This window comes from Melanerpes formicivorus, unplaced genomic scaffold (genome assembly GCF_026170545.1).
Source record: "Melanerpes formicivorus ecotype bairdi unplaced genomic scaffold, bMelFor1.0.p_v2 SCAF_12, whole genome shotgun sequence".
NCBI classification, from domain to species: domain Eukaryota; kingdom Metazoa; phylum Chordata; class Aves; order Piciformes; family Picidae; genus Melanerpes; species Melanerpes formicivorus.
The window spans coordinates 4,445,629-4,470,457 of NW_027142364.1; the positions used below are offsets into that span (position 1 = coordinate 4,445,629).

The 24,829-nt window shown below is 37.9% G+C and overlaps 1 protein-coding gene across 6 annotated transcripts in view; it reads left to right on the forward strand.

Moving 5' to 3' along the window:
• The window catches only part of NLGN1 (neuroligin 1), a 352,005-nt gene that overhangs the window by 105,878 nt on the left and 221,298 nt on the right, over window positions 1–24,829 (forward strand). For 4 of the 6 annotated variants that reach the window (XM_068145020.1, XM_068145021.1, XM_068145022.1 and 1 more), the window contains one exon: window positions 17,148–17,207. The exons of the other annotated variants lie outside the window; for them this stretch is intronic. In XM_068145020.1, coding sequence (XP_068001121.1) covers window positions 17,148–17,207 — 60 coding nt within the window. The remainder of the gene's footprint in view (window positions 1–17,147; window positions 17,208–24,829) is intronic. 6 annotated transcript variants of the gene reach the window in all.

Below are 24,829 nucleotides of genomic sequence, written 5' to 3' on the forward strand. Positions count from 1 at the left end.
TTAGAGTTTTATACTAAATCAAATTCTGTGTAAAGGACATTACAGCCTTAGTCTTACTCTTAACAAAGAGAATAGGAAAATCCCATTTTGACCATACTTATCCTTCTGTTGGGATAACTGTTGGAAACATGCAGCAAGAAGTACTCAATCCTTTTTCTTCATGTAGACACCTCTATCCATTGCCTAGGGAAAGGATAAGCTACATCCAGAAGCAGTCTTCTCTTATTTCCATTTCTTTTTCCATCCTCCTCTTGTGACCCTCTATTAATCCCTTTCATCCTCCAAAGCCCAAGGAAACCTACATCTAAAGTTGCTGCTGTCCTTTAACTCTTCCAAAAATAAAATCCTGCAACTGCTTGTGAAAAATGCTTTCTATATATGTTCAAGTGCCTCCAATATTTCTAACAAGATCTCAGACATTTAAGAGCTGTGTGCACTACTTATTTTTAATAACAAACTGTTGACCTAGGCTTGGTGTGTTTTTCAGGAAACAGCACAACAGAAATTCATCCTTTTACAAAAGGCTAGCAGAGGCTTATGAACCACATGAATTCCTCTTAGGCTTGTAAAGTAGGGCATCACTGCAACTTGCTTTTGTAATGTGGGCCTTGTCCTGGCTTTCTGGCTTTTTGATTTTTAGAAAGCACTGCGTGTATATTCATCTGGAGGCATTTCACATAATCAGAGAGTCATGGTTGACTAAAATGGATCAAGACTTGTAAATATTCCCCTCCTCCTTATAATCTACCTACAGTGTTATAATGCAGAGGCTTAATGCAAGAGCAAGCTGCCTCACTCATTTGCAGACTGAACACCAGACAAAGAAAGTAATTTTGCAATTCTTGAATGTTAGGGATTGATTCTGTGGAACATTTCTAATAGTCACCTTGAGTCCACTCCCAATGCTTTTATTAAAAACAAACAAAACCAAAGAGAACAGATGTCAAATGTTGCTGGAGCAACTTCAGTTTCCCTTTCACAAATGCTAATTAACCTTTGACTAACTTAACTATTAGATGGAGGAATATTTTATGTGTTTAATGTGATGCTGATTTTATTCTCATGAGTTTACATACTGGAAGATCTTGCTATACTATCATACCACTGAAGGAAGAAGAAATTATTTTATTAAATTTTAAACATGAATTTACATTTGTTAATATGCCCTGAAGTTAAATTAGCTGGTTTGAAAGTTTTTCCTGGTTGCCTGGTGTGCTGGTGCTATCCAGTTGCTTAATCCCTGTATCTGCAGAATGCTTAACCAATAAAGGGCATGACTAAAGTAAAATTTTACAACTTTGCATTTATTTTTTTTAGTTCTACACAGAGCCTTAATGTATCATAATTAACCTAATTGCAAAGCACCAGTACTGTTAAAATAATTAAAACCAATCAGCTGGCAACTATCTGCAGAAAATCTCATTTCCCTTCTATCTTCTTCCTTAATTCAGACTTCTCTGAATGATCTTTTCTGAAATGTCTTCCAAAGATCCTGTTAGGAAGAGACTTGATGGGGTGCTTGGTTGCATGGTTTAGTTGATTAGGTGGTGTTGGATGATAGGTTGGACGTGATGATCTTTTTTTTTTGTCAGGAAGGGGTTGGTCTCTTCTCCCAGGCAACCAGCACCAGAAGAGGGGGGGACAGTCTCAAGCTGCGCCAGGGGAGGTTTGGGCTCGAGGTGAGGAGAAAGTTCTTCACTGAGAGAGTCATTAGTCATTGGAATGGGCTGCCCAGGGAGGTAGTAGAGTCACCATCCCTGGAAGTGTTCAAGAGGAGATTGGACGTGGCACTTGGTGCCATGGTCTAGTCATGAGGTCTGTGGTGACAGGTTGGACTCGATGATCCTCGAGGTCTCTTCCAACCTTGGCGATACTGTGATCTTGAAGGTCTCTTCCAACCTGGTCTATCCTATCCTATCCTATCCTATCCTATCCTATCCTATCCTATCCTATCCTATCCTATCCTATCCTATCCTATCCTATCCTATCCTATCCTATCCTATCCTATCCTATCCTATCCTATCCTATTAATGTAAACAGTGTGAATCCAGTGCCGCTCACAGAAGTTACTCATGGATTTAAAGTTGCTCAAATGCTTAAGTCTTATATGTTTTGCCACGTTATTGCCATAGCCTTGATTTCCCATCCATACAACATGCACCATCTTTAGGTCCACAAGGTGATTTTCATTTAATTATCGTACTGTCTATGAGAAACTGCTCATAGAAATGCCTGCCCTGAGCCTGAGTTGTACTATTTTGCAAAGTGTGTTTTCTTTATAAAGATGTAAAACAGCCTGATGGCTTATGATGACAGTAAACATATTTTTCTCTTAATTTTCAACACTTCAGCATTTTATATTAGCAAATGAGAAGTAGGTGATCACTGTGGTTTAGTGTTCTGTGTTCTGCCTAGTGCATTTCTAGAAGCTTAAATTTGCCTCTGATTACAATCTCAACTTCTTTTTTTTTTTTTACTCATTAATACTATTAGTCACCCAATTAGTCACCTGATTATCTTAAATTAATGCTATCAATGGATATGTTTGTAGATCTGACTTTGAAATGTCATATTTCTGGCAATTCTTTGTGCTAATTATTCAAACATCTCTGTTAGGTGGAGGATGACTTGATGCAAAATTCCCTCCTTTTCCTTACTCACAGTGAAATCTAGGAATTCCAAAGATTCTTGATACTGCCAGAATTCTTGTGTACAATTTTACTCAAAATAGATTTGAGAGAAGCCTGATAACCAGAATTGGCCTAACAAGTACTGATTTGTTAAGTAATCTCTGGTGTTCACCATTTAAGGTGCAGACTCAGTCATGTCCATGCACTTTCTTCCTGCTTGTTCTGCCCACCCTGCCTCCACCCTAAGACTCTCCTGACACATAACCAGGCAAACATGCGTTTTATGGGGCCTGAAGGAGAGATTGAGCAGCTGGGAATGTGCTGCAGGATGCCAGAACCATTCGCATCCTTCATAGCCAGGCCAGTGCCTGAGGTGCCTGGCTTTAATGAAGCTGCTATGTCATCTACAGCAGGGGCTGTCCATTGCCATACCATGGGATTTCTATCCTACAAAATAGATTAAACTGGGAAAAGATTTTTCATTCCATATTTACACTCTTGGACAGGTTCTTATTTCTGAACTTCATCAACCTAAAGCATAAAAGAGGTAAGATGGGAGCTGTTAGCTTTGGCCTCCACTCTTCTTCAGGGGAGGTATTAATCTGTTTAAGCATGATTTCTGTGTACTGCAGCTTGCAAGACTAGTATTCTCTAGTCAAGAACTTGGGATATATATTTACAGACATTCATTGTGACTCATCAAGTAAATCATACTCATTTTCCAAATTAGCACTGTATGTCTATCAAATATGCACTTTCCAGACAGCTGTGGTCCATTAAATATATCATTTTCTTTTTAAGGAAATTAAAATTCAAAGTTAAGATGAAACTTTGGCACAAATTTTTAGCAAAAGGAGGTTTGAACTCTTTTTTCCAAGAGAGAAATGTCAAAATGCTAGGTTGTTTTGGACTGGGAAAGCGTTTGTTGCAAGATAGGTGTAAATGGAATCCCTTGATGTTTTGCTCTCCTTTCATAGGCCCTAGTAATGTAATTTTTGCTCTGAAGGATGATGGGAGAGGAGAATTGTAGGGACCTTTAACTCAAGCTTGAAAACCAAAATAGGCTCTGCAGTTTTGTTATCTGACATAATAGATATGACAGATGCAAGTAGTTGGAAGACTCTAAAGGTTCAGTGCATTTTGCATATGACACATACTTATTTGAATCACCCATCTGTGCTTCCAATGATGTGCACTAATTGTTCAAGACAATAGAGTATCAGACTACTACATAGGTGTAATGCTACACAGTATGTTGACTTTAATGAGAGCTTGTAGATTCAGTTCTTCCATTCTGCATGGAATGAACTCCACACAAAAAATAATAACAATGAACTGATGAGCTTTATAAAAGTACAAAATTGATTGTGTCAAAAAATGTCATACAAACATTTTACTGTTTCATGTGAGATGTGTACTTCTCACCACTTCTCTCTCTCTAATTCTAGTTTCTGGAAACTGGGTGTGGCATTACACTCCAGATTCATGCATAGGAGTCACCTTGTAGCTGAGCCAATTATCTGAGCCTATTATGTATTGAAGAGAGGTGGTGTAGGAGTGCACCAATGTTCATGGCACCTGCAGAATGATATCATACCCTAATATAGATGTCTACGTTAGGGTATGATGATGTCATTCTGTTGACACTGGTTGTGTTATATACATGGTTGTTTATTAAAAAGTCCATTATCAATGTGGTCCTTGTTCTTTTAGACTCCTAGCTTGCATGTGGGGGACTACATTTGGTCTTTAAAGTGTATAACTCCTAATTTAACTCTTACCCTTGAATTTGGAAAGCCCACTGTAATGATTTAAATCACTAATGAAATGCCAGGGCATTCCAACTTTCTCTCATTATGGCATAAATTACATCATTCATCAGCGGTACCAGTGAAAGACATAGGCCCAGAGAATGGCACCTTAAAAAGCAAAGGCTATACTGATACTGCAAAGGTTTTGTTTGTAACATAGGACAGGCTCTTTGAGTAGTTGGAAGCTAGTCATTGTGATGTTAGTCCCAGCTCTTCAACAACCCTTACTGGGACTTAAGTTCTCTCTCTGTTATCCAGGCTACAGGAAAAGCCACCTGCTGTCCGTGATACAGCTGTTGTTGGGGAGCAGCCTACTGCAATGAATGGCTGCAGTCTGCTAGGGTTCACAGCATGATGGAAATCTGCAGTGCTCAGAGGTTATACTAATGATATGCGATGGGTTGAGACAAAATCAGAGCTTCAGCTGAAAGGCTTTCAGGGATGAGAATGGCCAGGGAAGAGTCCTGTAACTTCTAGGAACACAGTTCCAAACTGAGGACACAGCCTAGGTCAGCATGCAAATATTTAGAACCTTGACCAAAACCAGAGTGACTCATAATTTTGCACATATATATATATATATATATATATGTGTGTGTGTGTATCTTTTAGTTAGTTATTTTAGGTTATTTTAGCTTTAATTGCAGTTTTAATTTGCAAGTAATAACTAACAGGAAAGGTGGTCCTCCTCCTCTACATTGAAGCATCAATTCACTGCTTTTTCAAACTTTCTGACAATACAAAATGATCAAATTCTTTTCTGTTAAATGAGGAAATTAATTTAACAAACCAGTTCATTCATGCTTTGTCTATATAGAAATCTGATTATGTCTATAATTGTTACTTCAGAAAAGTTCCTTTTCTTGTACTTGAATCTGTTTTGTCTGAATCTGTTCTTTCTCCATCAGATATACTGAAATTGTACACATTATATCCCAGGAGAAGGAGAATTATTTTTAACTCTCACATTAGCAAAGAATGTGGAAGTCATTGGTACCCACATACATTTCTAAAACTTTCTGCTACATCTAAATCACAAAGTTAATATACATTTAGCACATCTATATGTCTGAAGGCATGAGTTAAAAGCTCTCAGAATCTATTGAAGTTAATTGGATTGTTCCCATTTGTCTACATTAAATACCCTGCATCTAGTTTAGTTAATAATTTCCTAGCTGGAGATCTGGAATGAATCTAACATTGCCAAAACTGTATTGAAACCACAGTGCTAACAAACTATAATCTTAAAGGAAAATGATAAATTGTAAATGTTGCCTCTTACTATGGAAGCTACTCATTACTGATGCTGAAGTGAACACAAGAACAAAGATTACCTGTACTGTCAGGTCCATAAGCAAAAGCAGTCTTTGCTGCTCCACAGGAGCAGGCTATTAGCACTCCAATACAGAAATAACCTTCACTTTCCCCAGTCTGTTTGGTGGTTTCTTAGTCTAAAATATTGTTCTGGTGCCAGTAGTTTGCTATACTTGCTGTAGGCATTCATTCTGCTCAGTAGGGAAGGGGCTTGGATTGCTGTGATATCTTCTTGCTGGCTTCAGTCCGCAGGGAAAGGCTCCTAAGAACTGCTTAAATATTCTCAGAAATATTCCTTATACATTTGTTTACTTTCTCAACAAAAGGTATTCTGGTCATGACAGAAACTCTCAAACCTTGATAATTGTCCCTGAGTTAGAGTGAGTATAAATTAACTAAATATCCTGTATCTAGCTGTTACAAAATGCCGTATTTAATTTGTCTCTGATTTTGTTATCAAAAGGACTCATGCATGAAACCGTGGACCATCTTTATAATATAGTAGTTCATACTGTTTACATAAATTCTCGAGATTTGTTTGGGAAAATAAAGTACCTTTTAGTCCACTAGGGTCAGCTTTAAGGAAAAAAAAGAAACATAGCTCAGTATAAAATATAAAATCCTTGGTAACTGTCATCCTAAGCAAGTAGATTTCTGAGAAGGAAAACAAATATAACCAGAAGTGATAGTACCTTTTGTCCAGCACTGAGAAATGTTATGCTTTTATCTGCTGTGCATTTTTTTTTGCTGTCCTCCAGAGAGCATGCTCATTGTCAGCAGATAAAGAATCAAAAATGTCATGTTGTCCCAAACCCATCAACTCTCACCTAAATGGCTGTTGTGAAGATGGAAGCAAGGGCTACTCTGACATTTTGCTCTTAAATTTCATGTACTTTTGGTAAATAATATATTGTAGTCCCAGACTTGACATTTTGTAAATCTGATTTATTTTGATGATCATTTTCTGTTTACCAGCTTCTGTGTTCAGGTTTTTAATTATTAAATAGTAAGCATGAAGGCAGAGTTTCTGCTAGGGTTTGGAAGCTTCAGTCCATCCAGGAGTCGACAGTCGCTGTGTAAATATGTGGTCCCAAGTATCACTGCCTGTCTGTAACCTCTGCTAGATCAGAAGTGATGTGCTGATTTCCTTTCATGCTCCATTCAAGATAGGGATTTTATCTATCCATTTGGGAATACTTAATATAACATGCAGAGCAAGTGAACTGTAGTTTCAAAACAAGAACCATGCTAATACTGAAAACATGTCAAAAGGAAAATTATTTTTTCCTATGACAAGTATTTGATCCCACTAATCTTCAGCTGCTGGCTGTGCTGTTCTTGTTTTGTGACTGCTCCATTGCTGAGATGTTTTGCGTTTTCCTGCCTAAAATTATGCTCTTCTGAAAATACAGTATGCAAATAGAAGAAAATAAGTGAAGCCAGGCACTTTCCTTCTGACAGCCTTTTACATAAATGATGCCCTCTCAGTACTCCCATCACTGTTTCTCAGAGCTATGCCCTTTGATTCTGTCAAAAGGTGTGGTAATGAGAGCAGATATAATTATGTTTCTAAAAGCTGGTGGCTACAGATGCTATTAAATGGTCTTTCAAGGATGCTTTGAAAGCTCTGAATAGTGGAGAAACATTTGACTTGAAGTATCTTTGTCTTGTTTAAGATCCGAGTTAATGGACAGACTGTAGTTCTGAATATCAGGTTATTAATATCAGTATTAATTATATTTAATTTATTTGTATTTATATGTCAGTAATGCTTAGGGCTTCAAATCTGTAGGAGGAAATTCTCTTGTGTTAAAAAGGCATGTAGGAGAACCTGCCTGTCAACATATATGTAGCCATATTTAACTAAAAGAGAACAATCTATATTTACCTTCTGGGTAGAAACTTTGTCATATGAATATTTTAAAATATCTAAATATGACCATACATACAGATAGAGGTAAAGAGTCAGAAATACTATCTCTGCCCTTGATATTACAAGAGACAAACCTGGATATGATAAGAAGAACAAGGAAACTCTGACTCAGGTATGAGCATCAGCATTAGATGAGTGGGATGTTCTGGCCAAAACTAAAGACAAGCCTTCACAGTTATGGAGGATGCAGTTCTGTCTAATTTAGCCTGCTGTGGGTGACTTGACATGCATGATGTCTAAGTTGATCACTCTAGAATCAGATTTTCTTTGCACTGCACAGAACACAGCAAAAAAAAAAAAATGCAGTGATTTGGACTTAATATGAGGGAATTGAAAAGTTGATCAACAAGGTGCTTTGTCTGTAACTTCCTGCCCCTCTCTGCCTGCTGAGAGCAAGGAGGGTGTTGGATTGCAATCAGCTATTCAACACAAAACTGAATGAAATGAAGAAATTCAGCTCTGTGAGGCAGCTGGAGAATTAAGTTTTACTGATAGCAGCTCATTTAGAAAATTGAGAAAATGCCACTTGTGCATTATTTATGATCTCTATGGTATCCAAGAGCATACCATATGGATTTCTAGATGGCAAGATACTGCACAGGTTGCAGTGGTACAGTGGATTATGTAGAACTCAAAGCATGTGGCTTAAAACCAGAGGACATGAAGTACATTGAGGAGAGGGGTGGGAGAACTTATTTAATTCCAAACTCTATATGAAAATATTATGCACAATTAACTTGATTTTCTCTGCAATGTTCAATTACATGGTTACATGAAGACCATTTTGCTCTGCTATTTGGGCTATGAAACTGGGTCTCGAGAGAGCTGGACTGTATGCTCAGCTGTGCCATAAACAAAACTATATAGCTGCTGTAACACCAGCCCCTGCAGTTACTAGGGTTGGTTGGGGAGAAGGCTTTTCCAGCTGAAGGCAAACTGACAGAGTTTGGCCCTGGCAGAGGAAATTCCGTGTTCAAGAATCCCAAAGCTCTTTCACCTGCTGAAACTGCTGTTCTGGGCTGCTTTCTTTCCAGAGAGAGATATTTGGGGTCAACATTACAAAAATTGTTCATTTGTTTTAGGGCTGAGAATAGAAGCAGACAATGAAACAACAACAACAAAAAAAAAGAAGATGGATTTTTGATTATTTTATTTAAAGTGTAGTTTTAATCATAGTTTGGTTTTAAAGATAAGAGAGAGAAGAGAATGCTTTATGATAACCTTGTTGTTGTTGTGCATGGCCCACCCTACCTTTCTGAAACAAAATAACACAAAACCCAAACAAACAAACAAAACTAAACACACAAAAGCAACAAAAAGAGGGCAAACCTTACCACTTTTACCTGAATTGATGAGGGTTTTCTCAGCTGTGTCTCTTTGTGTCTCCTTATATGAAGGATGCACTTATTGCATCTTGACTTTCACTCCAGAGGTCTTTGAAAGTGAAGATAATGTTGATATATTGATGGCAATTACAAATCTTCCTTTTGAAACAAAATATTTGGTCTTAACATTACAAACCTTCAGTTCTATTGCATGAGAGAAATATGATCTTTTTTTTTCCCAAGCTTCTTGTCTAAACCAAGTTCATCCCTTCCTTAAATTTAGGAAGGAATGTAATTATGAGAACTGTAGAAAATGAATGTAGAGTTTTATTTGTATGTACACAGATGAAAAGCAATGCATTTATAAAAAGGAAAATTTAATTTCATCACAGAGCTATGGCAGTATTTTCAAGAGATTGAAATTCTATTTGTTGATTAGATTTATCCACAGAATAACTGAGGGAAGTTAGAAATCCAGGATGCTTGTTCCTGCTTAGCTTTTACTTCTGAGTTGACCTCCTGGCCCAGTTGCAAAGAGGAGCAGTTCTGTTAATGGTAGTGGATCTATCTTTATATTATTAGGAGATTTAGCCTGTTGACTTCAGAGAACTTACTCAGAGGCTTAAATTTAAGCATGAGCATAAGTCTTCATTAGGATCTGTATTGCAGTCATTACCTGTAGAGAGAGAGAATTGATTCAGGATTGAAAAGCTCAGGTGGTGGCACAGCTGTGTAACGTTGCATTCGATTCATTACAATAGTGTGTCACCCTGGAATGTGAGTATCTGTAAAACAACATGAATTATTAATGCAAGTAAAATGTTAAAAGCTATATGAACTTGTGCCATAAGCAAGTGAGGTGGCACTGGGGTGGTAAATTCTGATGATAATGGCCATGTAACAGCTTACAAATTTCATTTTTCAGGTCTGTTACTACCCATCCCTCACCTCTGGAGCTTTTTACTCCAGCAGCAGTGTTCCTGGTTAATAGCTTGGGCTCTGTTTTTCTGTGTCAACCTTGGCCTCTTTGTGCCAATCTTTGTCTCTTCAAAATGTCCTTTTTCTCATGCTTAATTCCAATGGGTGGGAAAAGCATTTGGTCGAGCATTGAAACAGGTTGCACAGGGAAGTGGTGGAGTTGCCATCATGTGTAGGCATGAGTGCTTCAGGACATGGTTCAGTGGGTATGGGGGGTGATGGGTTGGTGGCTGGACTTAATGATCATAGAGGTCTTTTCCAACCTGAATGATTCTGTGACAGCTACTACTTTACCCTAAGTGTCTATTCATTTCCATACTTTCACTGGAAAGAAAATGAATGACTGACTTTGACTCTCTCTCCCCTGTACTGTAATTCCCCACCCCCATCCCACTCCCCCACCCCCATTAGCTAAAACAGAAGTCAGAGTGGTTCAGAAGCTATCATGTGTAGAATAGTCATCCACGGAATTGCCTCCTCCACGTACTAAGTATACTCCATGTTCAAGCTAAGTTTTCATTGCAACCCTAGAAGGATTTGCAGGCAGCTCCCCATGGATATAAGCTTTATATTTATGGAAAATCTGGAAGAAAGTATCTGTGATATCTTTGAACCTGGCAAATCTCATCCACCTGAGTGCTACCACTGTGTCTGTTCACTGCTGTACTGAGCAGTGTGGAGCAGAGCTTTATCCACCCTCAATGCTGTCTGGCAGGATGCTGTCAGGGTGCCCAGTGCTGGCAGACATCCAGAACGGTGAGGTGTGTGTGCTGTGTGCATTGTCAGGGTTGAACTTGGCTGCTGTGAGGATGGGCCCCAGGAGACCATGGTTCACCCAGTGAGCTGTACTTATCCACCTAAGGATAAGTACAAGGAGTCCATGAAAGGCATATCATGTAACCTAAGCTTCTAGAAAGGAAATTGGATTTATAGACTGGCAAAGGGAATGAGATTTAAAGAGAGCCTGACATGAAGCTTCATTTGGGCTGCTCTCCACAGGACAAGTGAACATAAAGTGCCTTCACCTCTGAGAACACAGAGACTTTCAGTCTCCACCTAAAACGGGAAGCAGAGGGGTGAAATTCTATCTACATTCCCAGATTCTAATCTCATTTAAATTCACACAGATCTAGTGTTCAGTAATGAAACTCCTTCAGATTTAAGGGGAATCAAGATTCAGCCAGTGTGATTAATCTTGTGAATAAAAAGGTTTGGGATTAGACATTCTTTCTGTGTGACACTTTAGCAATATGCTGTTATAAAAGACACAGCAGGAGTTAGTCTTGAAGTGTCAGAATAGCTTCTTTAGTGACAAAGCATTTATACATGTAAATTTTCAAAGAAAGTTGGCAGCCCTTTTGTGGGTTCAATTTGCACCTGTCATTCACTTGCAGATGCAAATTTGAGTTACTTGCAGCTCTAATTACAGTGCTTGATTGTCATCACAAATCAGGTAGTAGGATGGGAAGCGCTGAGGTTTGTGCCATCGTTTGTTGTTAAAACATGAGTGCAAATGTTATCATCAAAAAGCAAAGTCGACCAGGGCTTTGCCCTGCTGGTAAGTACAAATATTACAAAGTACAATATGGAAATAAAAGGAATTTAAAGAGGAAAAATAACAAGGAGAGGAGTGAGCATGTGGTGAGAACGAGACAGTAATAAGGGAAAATATAAACGAGATTGTTTTATCTTTTGCAACAGAGTACAATAATAGAGAGATTTTTTTTTCAGCTGTTTCTTAAGCTCCAGCTGCCACTTGTACCTTCAAAACCTTTTTTTCCTGTGAAGAGTTCTAGTTTTCTGCTTTTGGTGGCAGTTTTCTACTTTTCAAATGAAGGAAGATGATTGTATACAATTATTCATCAGATAGCTATTATGCTGTATCATTCCAATTTGTCATTACATTCATAGAAAATATATAGCTGTGTATTAATTTCAGCATAGAAGAATTTGATTTTTGAATTCACTTCACTGACAATGTTGGGGTCTGAAGATTGTTAATTATAACTCATCACTGATTTCTTCTAAACGAAAAAGAAGATAGGTACAACATGTTACTGTGCCCCAGCAAATGTCTGCTGCACAGTTTTAGTTTTATGTTTGTGCCTTTCCCTCTCCCCCCCTCCCCCCTTATTTTTTTTTAAGCTGGAGGGTCTGTTGCATAAGAAGGATAGTTGAAATAACAGAGGGTTGGGTATTTTATATTTGGATCTGAGGGTAGGGCTGAAAAGGTGAGGCAGTTTCACTTCATAGATCTTCAGTGCTCAATTAAAAAATGAGGTAATTAAGAAATAACAATGGGTGGACGGAAGCACTTAAGTAAATTTGAAGTATATAATTGTATTTAACGTGCACTACCAGATTCCATGATGTTGTAACCCACTTAGTGAATTTTTCTAATACCTGCGTTATTTTTGCAGTCAGCCTTAATCTCGTCTCTTTCCCTTTTTATTGAACAGACACCTTAACTCAAAAAACAATTACTACTATAGAGATTTCTAAATTGCTAGATCCATGGATTCTATTTAACCTAATGCAAAAGGTCTTTTATTTCATTCCCACGTCTCATTACTGAAGGAGAACATTTTGACCCAAACAATGGCTGTATACATAAGCACAGCTTTATTAAGGTTAGAGGATTTGCACTGTTTCACAAAATGCTGTCAGCTCGCAGCATGACTTTTTTTTGATGATGAATAGCTTTCCCAGGCCAAAAAGCTAATGACATCCACATCTTCCATGCCTCCCACACACATGCAGTCCAAAAGGCCACACATAATTTTTGCCGAATCAAGACCATAAAGAGAGAATTTATAATCAGCTTTAATGTATTTGGGAGCGAAAGTACCTTAGTCCATCAAAGGGAATGATAAACCCAAGAATTAATATGGCTGGACTTTAATTATTTCTGAGCACATAATTATTCTTTAGCTAAGTGGACAGGAGGTTTGCTCTTTCTCCTGTTCTGAGCCCAGGCAAGCCATCTGCAAAAACGCAGTAGTCGACTGTCAAGATTTTCAAATGAATCATGTTACTTTCTCAGCATTGATTGCAATACAAATAGAGTAAATATTTGAATACTCCTTTAAATAATGTAAGAACTGTTTTTAAATTAAATGAGCAGAGAATCTGCTAGGAGTTTGTCCTGCACACGGCATTCTTTTAGCTTTGGTAGCAAGTCTGTTCATTGCCTTAAGGAGACATAAAATGTAGTAATCACTTCTTCCCCTTTTTAAACTGACTTAGGGGTCTACTTTCCCATTAGCATTATTGAGAGTTATGGGCATGCAGCAACAGGAGACTAAACCTTAGAGAGTCTCTTGATAAGTAAATCATCTTCACATCAGCATTTTAGAGGCTTTAGTATTCTTACACACACATCCCCACCCCCTTTATTTATGGTACTTGATAAATTTGTTAATATTTATTACATAAACTTCAGCTGAAATTTAGGCCAGTACAACAAAGCAGCATATTATTTGAAAGCTTTTGTCTTAAACACAGTAAAGCAGTCTTTTTGTAGTGGATGCCTGTTTTTTGTTAAGTGGGATAGTGGGATACTCAGAGAGGAAGAATAAGTGAGCCCTTATGAAAGAGGAAGAGAAGCTGCCATGGAACAACAGTGGAAAGTAATTGTGGGCAAAAGACTTCTGGCAATCATAACTCTGTGAAATCTGTACTCTTTTGTTTTATTGCCTCCTACTCCATCATGTCTTAGTATCTGTATTTAGAAAATACTTAGTTACTGTTACCTGAAAAGAATAATGAAAGGGTGAAAGAACTGTGACGAATCATATATGGAGCAAACAGCCAAAGCTAAAGAAATAAAACTAACTGAGGCATACATTTAATTTACAAAATCATAAACTTTCTATAGACTGTTAATTCAAACTTGCAGAAAATAACTGGAAGTTATACATTTCCTAAGCAATTTCAGTCCTGATATATTTTTATTTAAAATGGCTACTGCTGTTACATTTTGTAGGATCTTTCCATATGATTTTATTTCGTGTATCTGATGGTGACTTCAGCATGGTTTCCAGGGTAAGGACTTGGAATGTCAGCCTTTATGATCTTACAGACACAGTGATGCTTCTAGTCAATGTAGTCTGTTATGTGGAGAACAGAATAAGAATTACTACTGAAATGGGTGGAAGTTGAATCCATCTCGTCTCTTAATACTACTTTCATGAGTTCGGAAAGTTTCTTCAGCAGCCATACATGAAATGGGCAACACAGAGCATAAACAGTCAAGCTCAGGGCCCAGAGGATTCAAGATTGAACCACTTGGTTTTGCTCCATGCCATTTTGGACAGCCATATGCACCATGGGGCTTGAGCTGGATTTCAGAGCAATTTACAAATAGAGTTTCATGATATGCCTATATGTATAGAGAAAGAACAGATAATAGGTACATAGTTTCACTCCCCATGCATGAGGACTAAACTCTGCTGTAGTTTCTAGACCTCAGGTAGCACTGTAACTCCAGGAAGCAGAAAACCATGCACAGTGTGACTGCTGGTAAGACCTGGAACTATGATCTACAAAAAGTACCTCCCAAAGGCCAGCAATTACAAAAATACAACACTCACTGGCTTGGTTTTATCCAGAAAAGGTCTTGCCTCTCCCTGTGCAAGTTATTTGGAGAAATGCTCTTTGTCCTTCCAGATGCTAGTTTCTGGTGACATAAAAGTATTCCAAGATAAGAAGAAGCCTTTAAAATGTGTACATGTACATACCAGGGGGCTGGTCTCTTCTCTGAGGCAACCAGCACCAGTACAAGAGGACACGTCTCAAACTGCTCCAGGGGAGGTTTAGGCTGGATGTTAGGAAGAAGTTCTTCATAGGAAGAGTGATTGCCCATTGGAATGGGCTGCCCCAGGGAGGTGGTGGAGTCGCCATCACTGGAGGTGTTTAGGAGGAGACTTGATTGAGTGCTTGGTTGCATGGTTTAATTGATTAGATGGTGTTGGATGATAGGTTGGACTCAGTGATCTCAATGGTCTCTTCCAACCTGGTCTGGTCTGGTCTATTCTATTCTATTCTCTATTCTATTCTCTATTCTATTCTCTATTCTATTCTCTATTCTATTCTCTATTCTATTCTCTATTCTATTCTATTCTATTCTATTCTATTCTATTCTATTCTATTCTATTCTATTCTATTCTAGTCTCTATTCTATTCTATTCTATTCTATTCATTCCTTTGGCTCTGTCTGGCTTTCTAGTAAGTGCTTAGGTCATAAAATTCCTAAGTTCATTCTTCCTGCTCACAATGCTGAAAACCGACTGTGAAATTCTTTGCATACATCTTTTACTTTTCTGGCTTTATCCTTTTGGAAGTAAAGTTGCCATGGCAGGAGAATGATGGGCATCAAGACATTCGAACGTGTGCGTGTGGATAGGGTCACATTATCTGGAGACCATGTATTGTAAAGGTTATATTCAGGGCTTGTATTAAGCTATCACTTAATCACCAAGGCTCTGTACTAAACAAACAGTGACTGTTGCAGGTATGACTATAAAAATGCTTGGTTTTAATTTCTGATGTATAATTCCAGTGTTCTGTATTTAGAATGAGTTTGAAACTGTACTCCTGACTGACACAGTAATTAAGGTATTCAGTTATGGGTTTTGATAATATGGTCCACGTCCTACATCCACAGTTAAAATTTCATGGTACTTCATGGGTCGTTTCTGCTTTTCCAAACCATGCACCTGGTACAAACATTTTATGAGTTTAAATGCATCACGTGGTATTTTGCCTACAAATGACAGGTTTGATGCTGAATGACTAATATCCTGTAAAATAACAGAGATAGAGAGCTTTTTAAATACAAATGTTTTAATACTCCATAGCGCTTACAGTTAATGCATGTCTCTTGCCTGCATTTACTGCAAATATCAACACATACTGTTCATCTCTTTTTTGTTGTTGTTGTTGTTGTTTTTTTGTCTATTGCTATTTTATGCATGAGAAAGTTCTTGTTTTCTACTCTGTGCTTGGCTGGCTTTTTTTTTTTTTTTTTTTGTTTGTTTTGTTTTTTGTTTCTTAGTCCTGTGTTCGTACTGATTGCTTTTTTGCATGCAAATTACAGAATGTCATGGAAATGAGAGAGCTCTGAAAAAAAAGGAAAGATAATGCTGAGTTCCAACTGTCTTTTGTTTGTGCGTAAGTGTGTAAAATATATGACGTGGAAATATTTTCAGAATGGCCTTTGACTTTCCTTCTGGTGTATATTTTTATTACTCAGTAAAAGAGTGGGCATTGTTCCCATTGGAGAATATCATGACTCTATTAATATTTATTAATGATACAGGTGCTGGGCATGAAAGAATTTTATCTTGACAATCCATTCACGGTAATAAGGTATTTACGGCATTGTGTGTCTTGCCCAAACTGTAACTTCAACTCCATATTCAGTGCCCCTTTGGTACACTGTGTGTGAAACCCTGGCCCCACTGAAATCAATGGCAAACCCCACTGTCTTCAGTTGGTCTGGGATTTCACTCGTGTTTCTAGTTCACATGTGGATTTTCATGTTTCTTTACAAATATCTCAGCAGGTAGTCAAAGGTTTCAAGGGAATCTACAATCCTATTGAAAAGAGAATGTAATGAGAGTGTCAAATTAAAAAAAAAAGAAAAAGAAAAGGAAAAAAAAGCCAAACCCATGCTTATCTTCACAAAGCATGAGCTTAAATGATTGAACATAGAAATGTCAATTAACATTTCAGAGAAAATATTATTTAAACCAACTGTCAATCCATTTATTAACAACCTTATTGCATCAAATGCAAGAGGTAATTTGGCAGTTCTTGCCTCTGCTATTCCTAATAATAAAACCAATTAAATTAAGTTTGTGGTGGGTATGCTTTTAGTAAACAAGCTTTGATTCTTCATTTAAAAACAATAAAGCACTGGGCACTCTTTGATTCTTGTGCTAGATGTTTCTAATAGCCATACCCCCTAGGGAAGCCTTGCTGTAATGTTTGATAAAAGTAATGAAGAATTGGTTGTTATAAACTAAGATTTTCCTCCCTGCAAATGTTTTTCTTGAAACATCCGTGGGAATTTAATATTCACTGTTTTTTTTCCTCAGTCTTGTATATTCTTGAATTGTCTTTTTTCCTCCATTTTCTCCGTTCTCAATCCTAGGTCCCCTTACAAAGAAACAGACAGATGATTTAGGTGATAATGACGGTGCTGAAGATGAAGGTATTTTTTTGCCGCCAAACTGATTTGCATGACAAGGACCCCTGAAAATCTTTTTTCTCCCCTCTTTTTTTGACTTCTTGTCTTCTTTTGAAGAGTTCTTTTTTTTCTTTTTTTTTTTTTTTTAATTCCCATTTTTGATGTGTTTTGTCTTCTTGCTTGTTGTTATATATATTTTGACTATTTTTTTTTAAGAGAAAGAATGTTGTTAAGTTCTACGTTTTGATACAAACCAGTAACAATATTTAAAGAGGAGGGTCTTTTTTGTTTTCTTGAAATGGACTTTTGATATGTTGCATCCCACCTTTTGACCGAATTTTGTCCATACTATTTAAACTAACACTCTTTTAAAGTTTCTCTGTACACCTTTTTGCATGTTTTCTAACCCTGTGTATTTCACCGAGTACAAAGATGTTTCTTTTTTCACTGACTGGTCTCAGTTTGAGAAACATAAAAAAAATGTGTTTTATGAAAGGAAAAATACCAAAAATTCTTAGAAAGTGTCTCTTAAGCAACTGAATTTCCCCAAATATAAATCCCTCTGCAGTTACATTGCCATGAACAAATAGAAACAAACAGAAGACTACTCCACCTCCCTGTAGAAGTACCCTTAAAATGGCAAGCGCTCTTTGCAATTGGTGAGGCTCTGTGCAGCACCAGTGACTTCAATGGAGCTAAATGATGTCTTCTAAAGGAATCTGGTCCCTTCTGTTTTCTACAGGCTTATAAAGATGCCTGTCTGCTTGTGCTGACCCTTAGAAAACTCTATTACCAACGAAAATGGAAAAGTTTTAAATGTCAGGCATATTATTCTGTTTATGAATTGTGTCTGTTAATCATATAAGCTATGCAGATTTGATATTTTTTCAGGGCTATGAAAATGGTAACAAGGGGCTCTTTCTCCTGAGCTGTCTCATCCCTTCAAGTAGATGTGCTTCAAAATTTGGAATCTTAAACACATACTTTGTATATTTTATGGTCAATGAGTAAAACGAATTACCATATAAGACCAGTAGAGTTGCCACATGTTTCTCTGTTAATATCTGACCTTCTTTTTTGCCAGACACCAAGATGAAGGTTCACTTGTAAACTGCAAGGCTCATAATTAAGACATTTTTCATCGCACAGAATATTAAGTGTTTTACTCAAACATAAACACACATCTTGGCACAAAAGATGAAGGCAGGCAAATATGAACATTTAACTTCTTACCCAATAACTGAACAGAGTTATAAGCAAACACACAAACTTGTACATACCTGATTTATGATCCTCTGCTGAATGTGTATGTTAAGCACATGAATGAAAGCTCACCAGATGGCCCAAGATTTGAAAGAAGAACCTAACTGTAAATCTCCTTTGAAAGCTTTCATGTTATTCAGAACTAATTATGGTAATTCTGATCCATTTAGGTCTAAGAGGCCAAGCCAGTTTTACATTAGTTCATTACAGAATATTGCAAGGGACATTCCTGTGTATTCTCCAAGACCTGTGATACTGAATTAGCCATCGTAAAAGTTACTCTGTCTCGGTTTAACAATATGTTTTAAGAAACCATTTGAAACCTGGGTTATTCATCCAGTGGACCTTAATGGCTCTCCTAAATTGCTGTATAATTGCCAAGACAGATGCTAATGGCTTAACATTTGTTGAGTCCTTCTCTGCTTAGACACACTTAAAAGAGACTACTCAGTTTGCTGAAATTCAGCAGAGAGTGGTTCCTAACAGAAAGCAGTTTAATGCTTAGACTCAGATGAGAGCCAGGATCTCAATCGTTGGAGAACAAGTGGCCATGTCAGAGAAAGCCCATCTCCCACACTGACAATTATAGGAAAAGGAGAAAGGACTGTAAGAACCCAGCAGTCCAACTAGAGGGGAAGAAATACATTTACAACACTAATAAATCTCTTTAATTCATAGGACTGGGATTAATTTTCTCTGGCATACAAGTGACAATTTTGTTCTCCTTTATGTGCCAACAGAAGAATACAGGCAGTAATTAGACTTTTACTGCTTCTGAGACTCAGAGAGAGACAGGGCAAATTTAAATTTTTATGATCAGTAGAGACTGAAGGCTGCTGGGATGTCTACTGGGTTGGTAGAAACCCTGTCTGCTGAAGCTCTGTATTTCTTCAGTGAAGGAACAGTGGCAGATGACCTGCATTTTGTGAACCTGCTCTTCTGCCCAACACTTGTTGCATAGGCAGAGACAAAGAGTTCACAAACTTCAAGTCATAGGTATTTGGGTATGGATAGCAGGAAAAAGAGCAATCCAAAACATTACCCTAGCTGTCTGGATTTCTGCTAGCCTGTCCACCAAACCCTTCACCTGTGGTAGTTTTTACTCAAGATAAAAATCTGCAAAAGAATAACAGAACAAAATAAAACAACTATTAAACTGAAAGAATAACAACATTGAAATATTAGGGAGATTGGGCTAATACATGGTGAAAAACAGTTGTGTCATGTAAGCACTCCATGTAAACCATGTCCAGTGACTCCTAAAATGCCCAGGATGGTCTATGTATTAAAAAATTCAGAGCTCCATTTCTTCTGTTACAACTTTCCTGAAGAAAGATCTGCTTCTTTGATGAGATGCCTGGAAAGTCTTATGTATTATGTCACTCAAACATCAAGGTTTGATTAGAAAATGTCATTTTAAAAACAGTGTTCATTAATCCTACTCCCATCTGCTGCTATATGCCACTACCACAGTATTGTGGTCCAAACCTTGCCAGCATGAGCATTAGAAGCAGTTATCAAACCTGGATCTCTGGTATGTTCTGCAACCAGTAGACCAGGCTTAATTAGATCATTTTTCATTTTTGTTTTCAAAAGACCCAAAGGCAGTAGTGCACATTACCAGCTAATGATCTGCAAATTTGCTGCTTAAAAAACGAAGGTATTTTCAAATTCCATGAGTGCAAAATGTGCAAAAAGTCAGAAATTATATAAATGTATATTTCCCCTCAGTCTTGAATGCACTCTTCTTTCTGCTTAACCCTTTCACATCTACACTTGAAATGGATTACCTGTTTTCAGTTAAGTATGGAACTACTTGAACAAGCACCAAAACCAAGAGTGGCAAAAGCACCTGCAGTCAGTGAGCACTGAGGCTTTCCCTTTTTGGTTGTGGGGGTGGGTTCGCATATGTGCAGGCAAGCAAAATCTAGTTGAGATGCAAAATTTCAACTTGAAGTTTCTCAGCACTTGAATTAACTGTATTTTCCCCAGTCTAGATACAAGGCTTAGTCTAAAATTTAAAGTAAACTATTTTAGTCTTAATATCTCAGCCTTAATTTTGGCAAGGTAGTAATTTAACTTGATTTAATTTGGCTATAGCAAAACAAACAGTGACTCTTTGTGCACCCTTAGTTCTTCTATGCTAAAATCCTTAGCCTGACTTCAAATACAGCAACACAAACGATTAATCAGCTATATACTCAGGGACCAGAAGTGGACTTCTAGGTAGTTAGTGCTGTATGAAATATCCATGAAGGATTGCTCACACATGAATTCTTATTACCCAGCATACTGTCATACATCCCTTACCCAGCACATCAATCTGTCAATCTTAGATCCTTATTTAGTCCCCAGTTCTATTTGAGCATCTCTCAGTGTTTAATGTATTCAGTCTCACAGCATCCTTCTGCAACAGAGGAATGCTGTTATTCCATTTTTAGAAAGGCAGAATACAGGCTCTGAGTTTGAGGAATGCAGACACTATGCCCATAGTGAAGCAGAGAACACACTACATGCCTTGGAAGCAAGGTCTGCACCGTAATTGCTAGCTCTTTCTACTCTTCCCTTCTCCATTCCCATCTCTCCTGTGAAAAAGGAGACAGATTAGGAACAGATGTTGCTGTTTGTTCACAGGCTGTAACTGTGATGATTCTGATCATTTAGTCTGATGCGCTGTCTTATACGGGCTATTTGACTTCATTGACTGGAGGAAGGTCTTGGTCCAGAGCATGTTTTAAATCAAAACAAACAAAAAAGCACTCAAATTTTAAATTGCTAATGATTCAGAATGCATCTGCAAATCCCTTCTTATGCTTAACAGACTGTAGCGTCATTGGCGCAAAAGAGCACATTTCAGAATTGAGGATCTTCTCCAAAAACCTCTATCAGTCCATTAGTATTAAAATAAACCAAGTTTAGCATTTCATTTTCTTTCATCTACTGTCATGGTAAGAAATAGGGAGAGAAAGTCTTTCCATCTGGCACTAGGGGTACGTTTTCGGACTTCACAGTATCACAGTATAACTAAGGTTGGAAGAGACCTCGCGGATCATCGAGTCTAACCTATCAACACAGACCACATGACTAGACCATGGCACCAAGTGCCACGTCCAATCTCCTCTTGAACACCTCCAGGGATGGTGACTCCACCACCACCCTGGGCAGCCCATTCCAGTGACGAACGACTCGCTCGGTGAAGAACTTTCTTCTCACCTCGAGTCTAAACCTCCCCTGGCGCAGCTTGAGACTGTGTCCCCTTGTTCTGGTGCTGGTTGCCTGGGAGAAGACACCAACCCCTTCCCGGCTACAGCCACCTTCCAGGTAGTTGTAGAGGGCAATGAGGTCACCCCTGGGCCTCCTCTTCTCCAGGCTAAACAATCCCAGCTCCCTCAGCCTCTCCTCATAGGGCTTGTGCTCAAGGTCTCTCCCCAGCCTTGTTGCCCTTCTCTGGACATGCTCAAGTGTTTCGATGTCCATCTTAAGCTGAGGGGCCCAGAACTGGAAGCTCAAAGCCCAGTAAACAGCAGAACACATTTGTCTACCTCGCAAAGCAACCACATGCTCCAGCCTTAATTATAGGCTCTAATGAGTTCCAGCTAGGCTGGAATAAGCACAGATCCCGTGGCTTTGGATGAACTTGTTAACTGATGCACAGGAATGTAGTCATGATTCCTGCTCAGCCTGTCACCCATTCATGTTAACTTTGTGACTCTGGCTCCCAGGTACAGATTTCCAGTGTCACTTGTGTATTGATTTTTGCTGATTATATTTTCCCTTTATACTGGGAACTTCAGATTGTGCTGAATTTTTTTGTGGTGATATTTTTAACACTTGAAAACATGCATAATAAAAATTCTGACAGACCTTTAATTTAAGCACCTCTTTGGGGCTCTATTGTACTTTTAGCACTGCCAAATACTGCTTGTACAGTAAAGTCTGTCAGCTTTTGCATTTCTAGCTATTGTCTTTTAATAGTTTAAAATTACTACCTAGCTGTCTAGGAAGTAGTCCTACCTAGGCTCCCTAGAGTAGTCCATTGAGGTCCTACTTTCATGAGAATCTGCTCCAGTTCCTTACCTATACAAGCACAGGCCTTTTTTCATGTTAGAGTATGCATTCATATAGTCTTCCATCAGAATCTCAAATCACTTTCAGGTCAATCTAGTTGGAGAGTACCTTAAATGATCCACTGATTTAACCAAACCAAAGAACTAAGGGAGATAAGTGCATCTTTCTGAACATTTGATGGGTGCAGGCTGTGTTTCAAAATATGAAACATGTCTAGAACCTCTGCCACTCTCAACAGAAAGTTAATAATCACTACAATAGTCTCAGGACATCTAGCTTATTTAAAATAGCAGTGCATCTATGAGGCACCAGACAGATTTGAACTGAAAGGTCAATACTTTTACTGACTGTTAAAACCCCCTGTTAGAATACTGTTAAGAGGCTTTCAAATGATTAAGAGTAGCACTGATTGGTACTGTGCTCTACTCAAATATTTTAGGACAAAATCTTCTGGAAGAACTGCACCTATATCCATATAATTTCTGTGTGAGGAACACACAGGTTTTACACTAACCAATCTAATACTTTTCTACTAATCTTGTGTGGTTTCAGGTTTGAAACCCAAGATTTACTTAATACTCTACATCAAGATGTCACAAGTTTTTAATGACATTTATAATATCTCTCCTTGTGGCATCTGAGCAATACTGTTTGTACGTTTGTGCTAAGTTGTGTCCAGGTAGGCTTTCTTCCTTTCCTGCTTTCCTTGTGCCTTACAAATCCATACTTGTTAAGTCACGTGGCCAGTTCACATCAGCTTCAAATGACTGAAGCTATAATTATGTTTTGTTATATATGACAATTGTGACTGGTATTCACAGTCAGCCCTGGTTCCCTGTTGTGTGCTCTAAAAAACACAGAATAAAAGACAGCCCTATTCCTAAATTGCCTGTAATTGTAATTAAGACCAGACATAAAAATTAGACGCAGCAAACATTGGAACAGGACAGAAGAAAGGAGATGATGGATATAATAATAAGAAAGCTCATGTATATGTCATGTAAATAAGGATCATTTTCTGCTATACACTAAGATCTTCTTTATGAACTAGCAATTTAAAGCCAAACAAATCACAGCACTCAAACCCTATCTTTTGTGTGAATAAAAATTGAGCAGAGTTGAATTTGAGAAGGCTTTTGCACAGTATTATCTCTGTATATATCATTGAAAATATCAATGTCTGCTTTTTAATTAAAGCAACACTTAATAAAATGCAACAAAAAGTACATTACACAACTAAATTAAACCAGTATATAAATCTACACTTGGCAGAAATGCCACATTAGCACCCCAACTCTTCAGGTTCCAAATGAGCTACTTCCACAAATAACTGTTAGTCTCCATCCATAAATAACTATTAATCTGGGTGAGAAATTGTCACTACAGTTTGCTGGGGCCACTCCAGTGCATGCACACAAAGGACTGATAGCTGCCTGTAGAAAAGAATGATTTTGCAAAGTATCTTGAGTGCCAAAATCTCAATTATTTTCTCTGTCGAGTTGGGCATTTTATTAAGCACTTCTGAAAACTTCTGCCACTTTTGAACCAATATAGAGCTTCTCCTCACAGAGTATTATCTTAGTGCTTCCTCCATTGTAATTTTAAAGGTTGATAATTTTCATGGGGGAACATTTATACTTTTTTTTTTTTTTGGTAGGAATCAATTCCTGATGATGGTCTGATTCTTTTATCTCTTTCTTTGATCTTGTTCTTTAATAACATCTACTAGTTAATAAGATCTGTACTTACAGTACTGTCCCAGCTGAATATTTGCACCTCTCAGATATTCCTAGCTATAGACTGCAACTGATACAAAACCACAGCCTGTAAGACCAAAATGCAGGAATCTCTCTTCACATGAAGAGCTCCAGTGCTGCTATACACTCCATAATGCAAAGTGCCACTAGCCTCAGCTGAATGCTGCATAGCCTCACAGATGTCTCCAGTGCTAGATTACTTCCCAAGGCACACAGAAGCACCATTTTTCTTTTGTAGGAGGGATTTCTCACAAGACTGAAAACTTTGGCAAAGCAGCATAAGGAAAATTCATACTGCATGTCATCTGCTCTGACATGGCAGACAGGAAGAGCTGAAAAATAGTATTTCTTTGTCTGTAATCTTTACAAGATTATTATTGGTAGGAAATAACAGAAGTGTGGTATAGATAGAATTTACTCAGAGCATCACTTCTTTTATGTCAGATTTTATTCATGAATATTTGCATCCTTTCTTAGATAAAGGGCACCCATTCTTTTCTAAACATTCCAGTATTATTTTCCAGATAAACAGGCCAGTACTACCAGCATTTCATTACT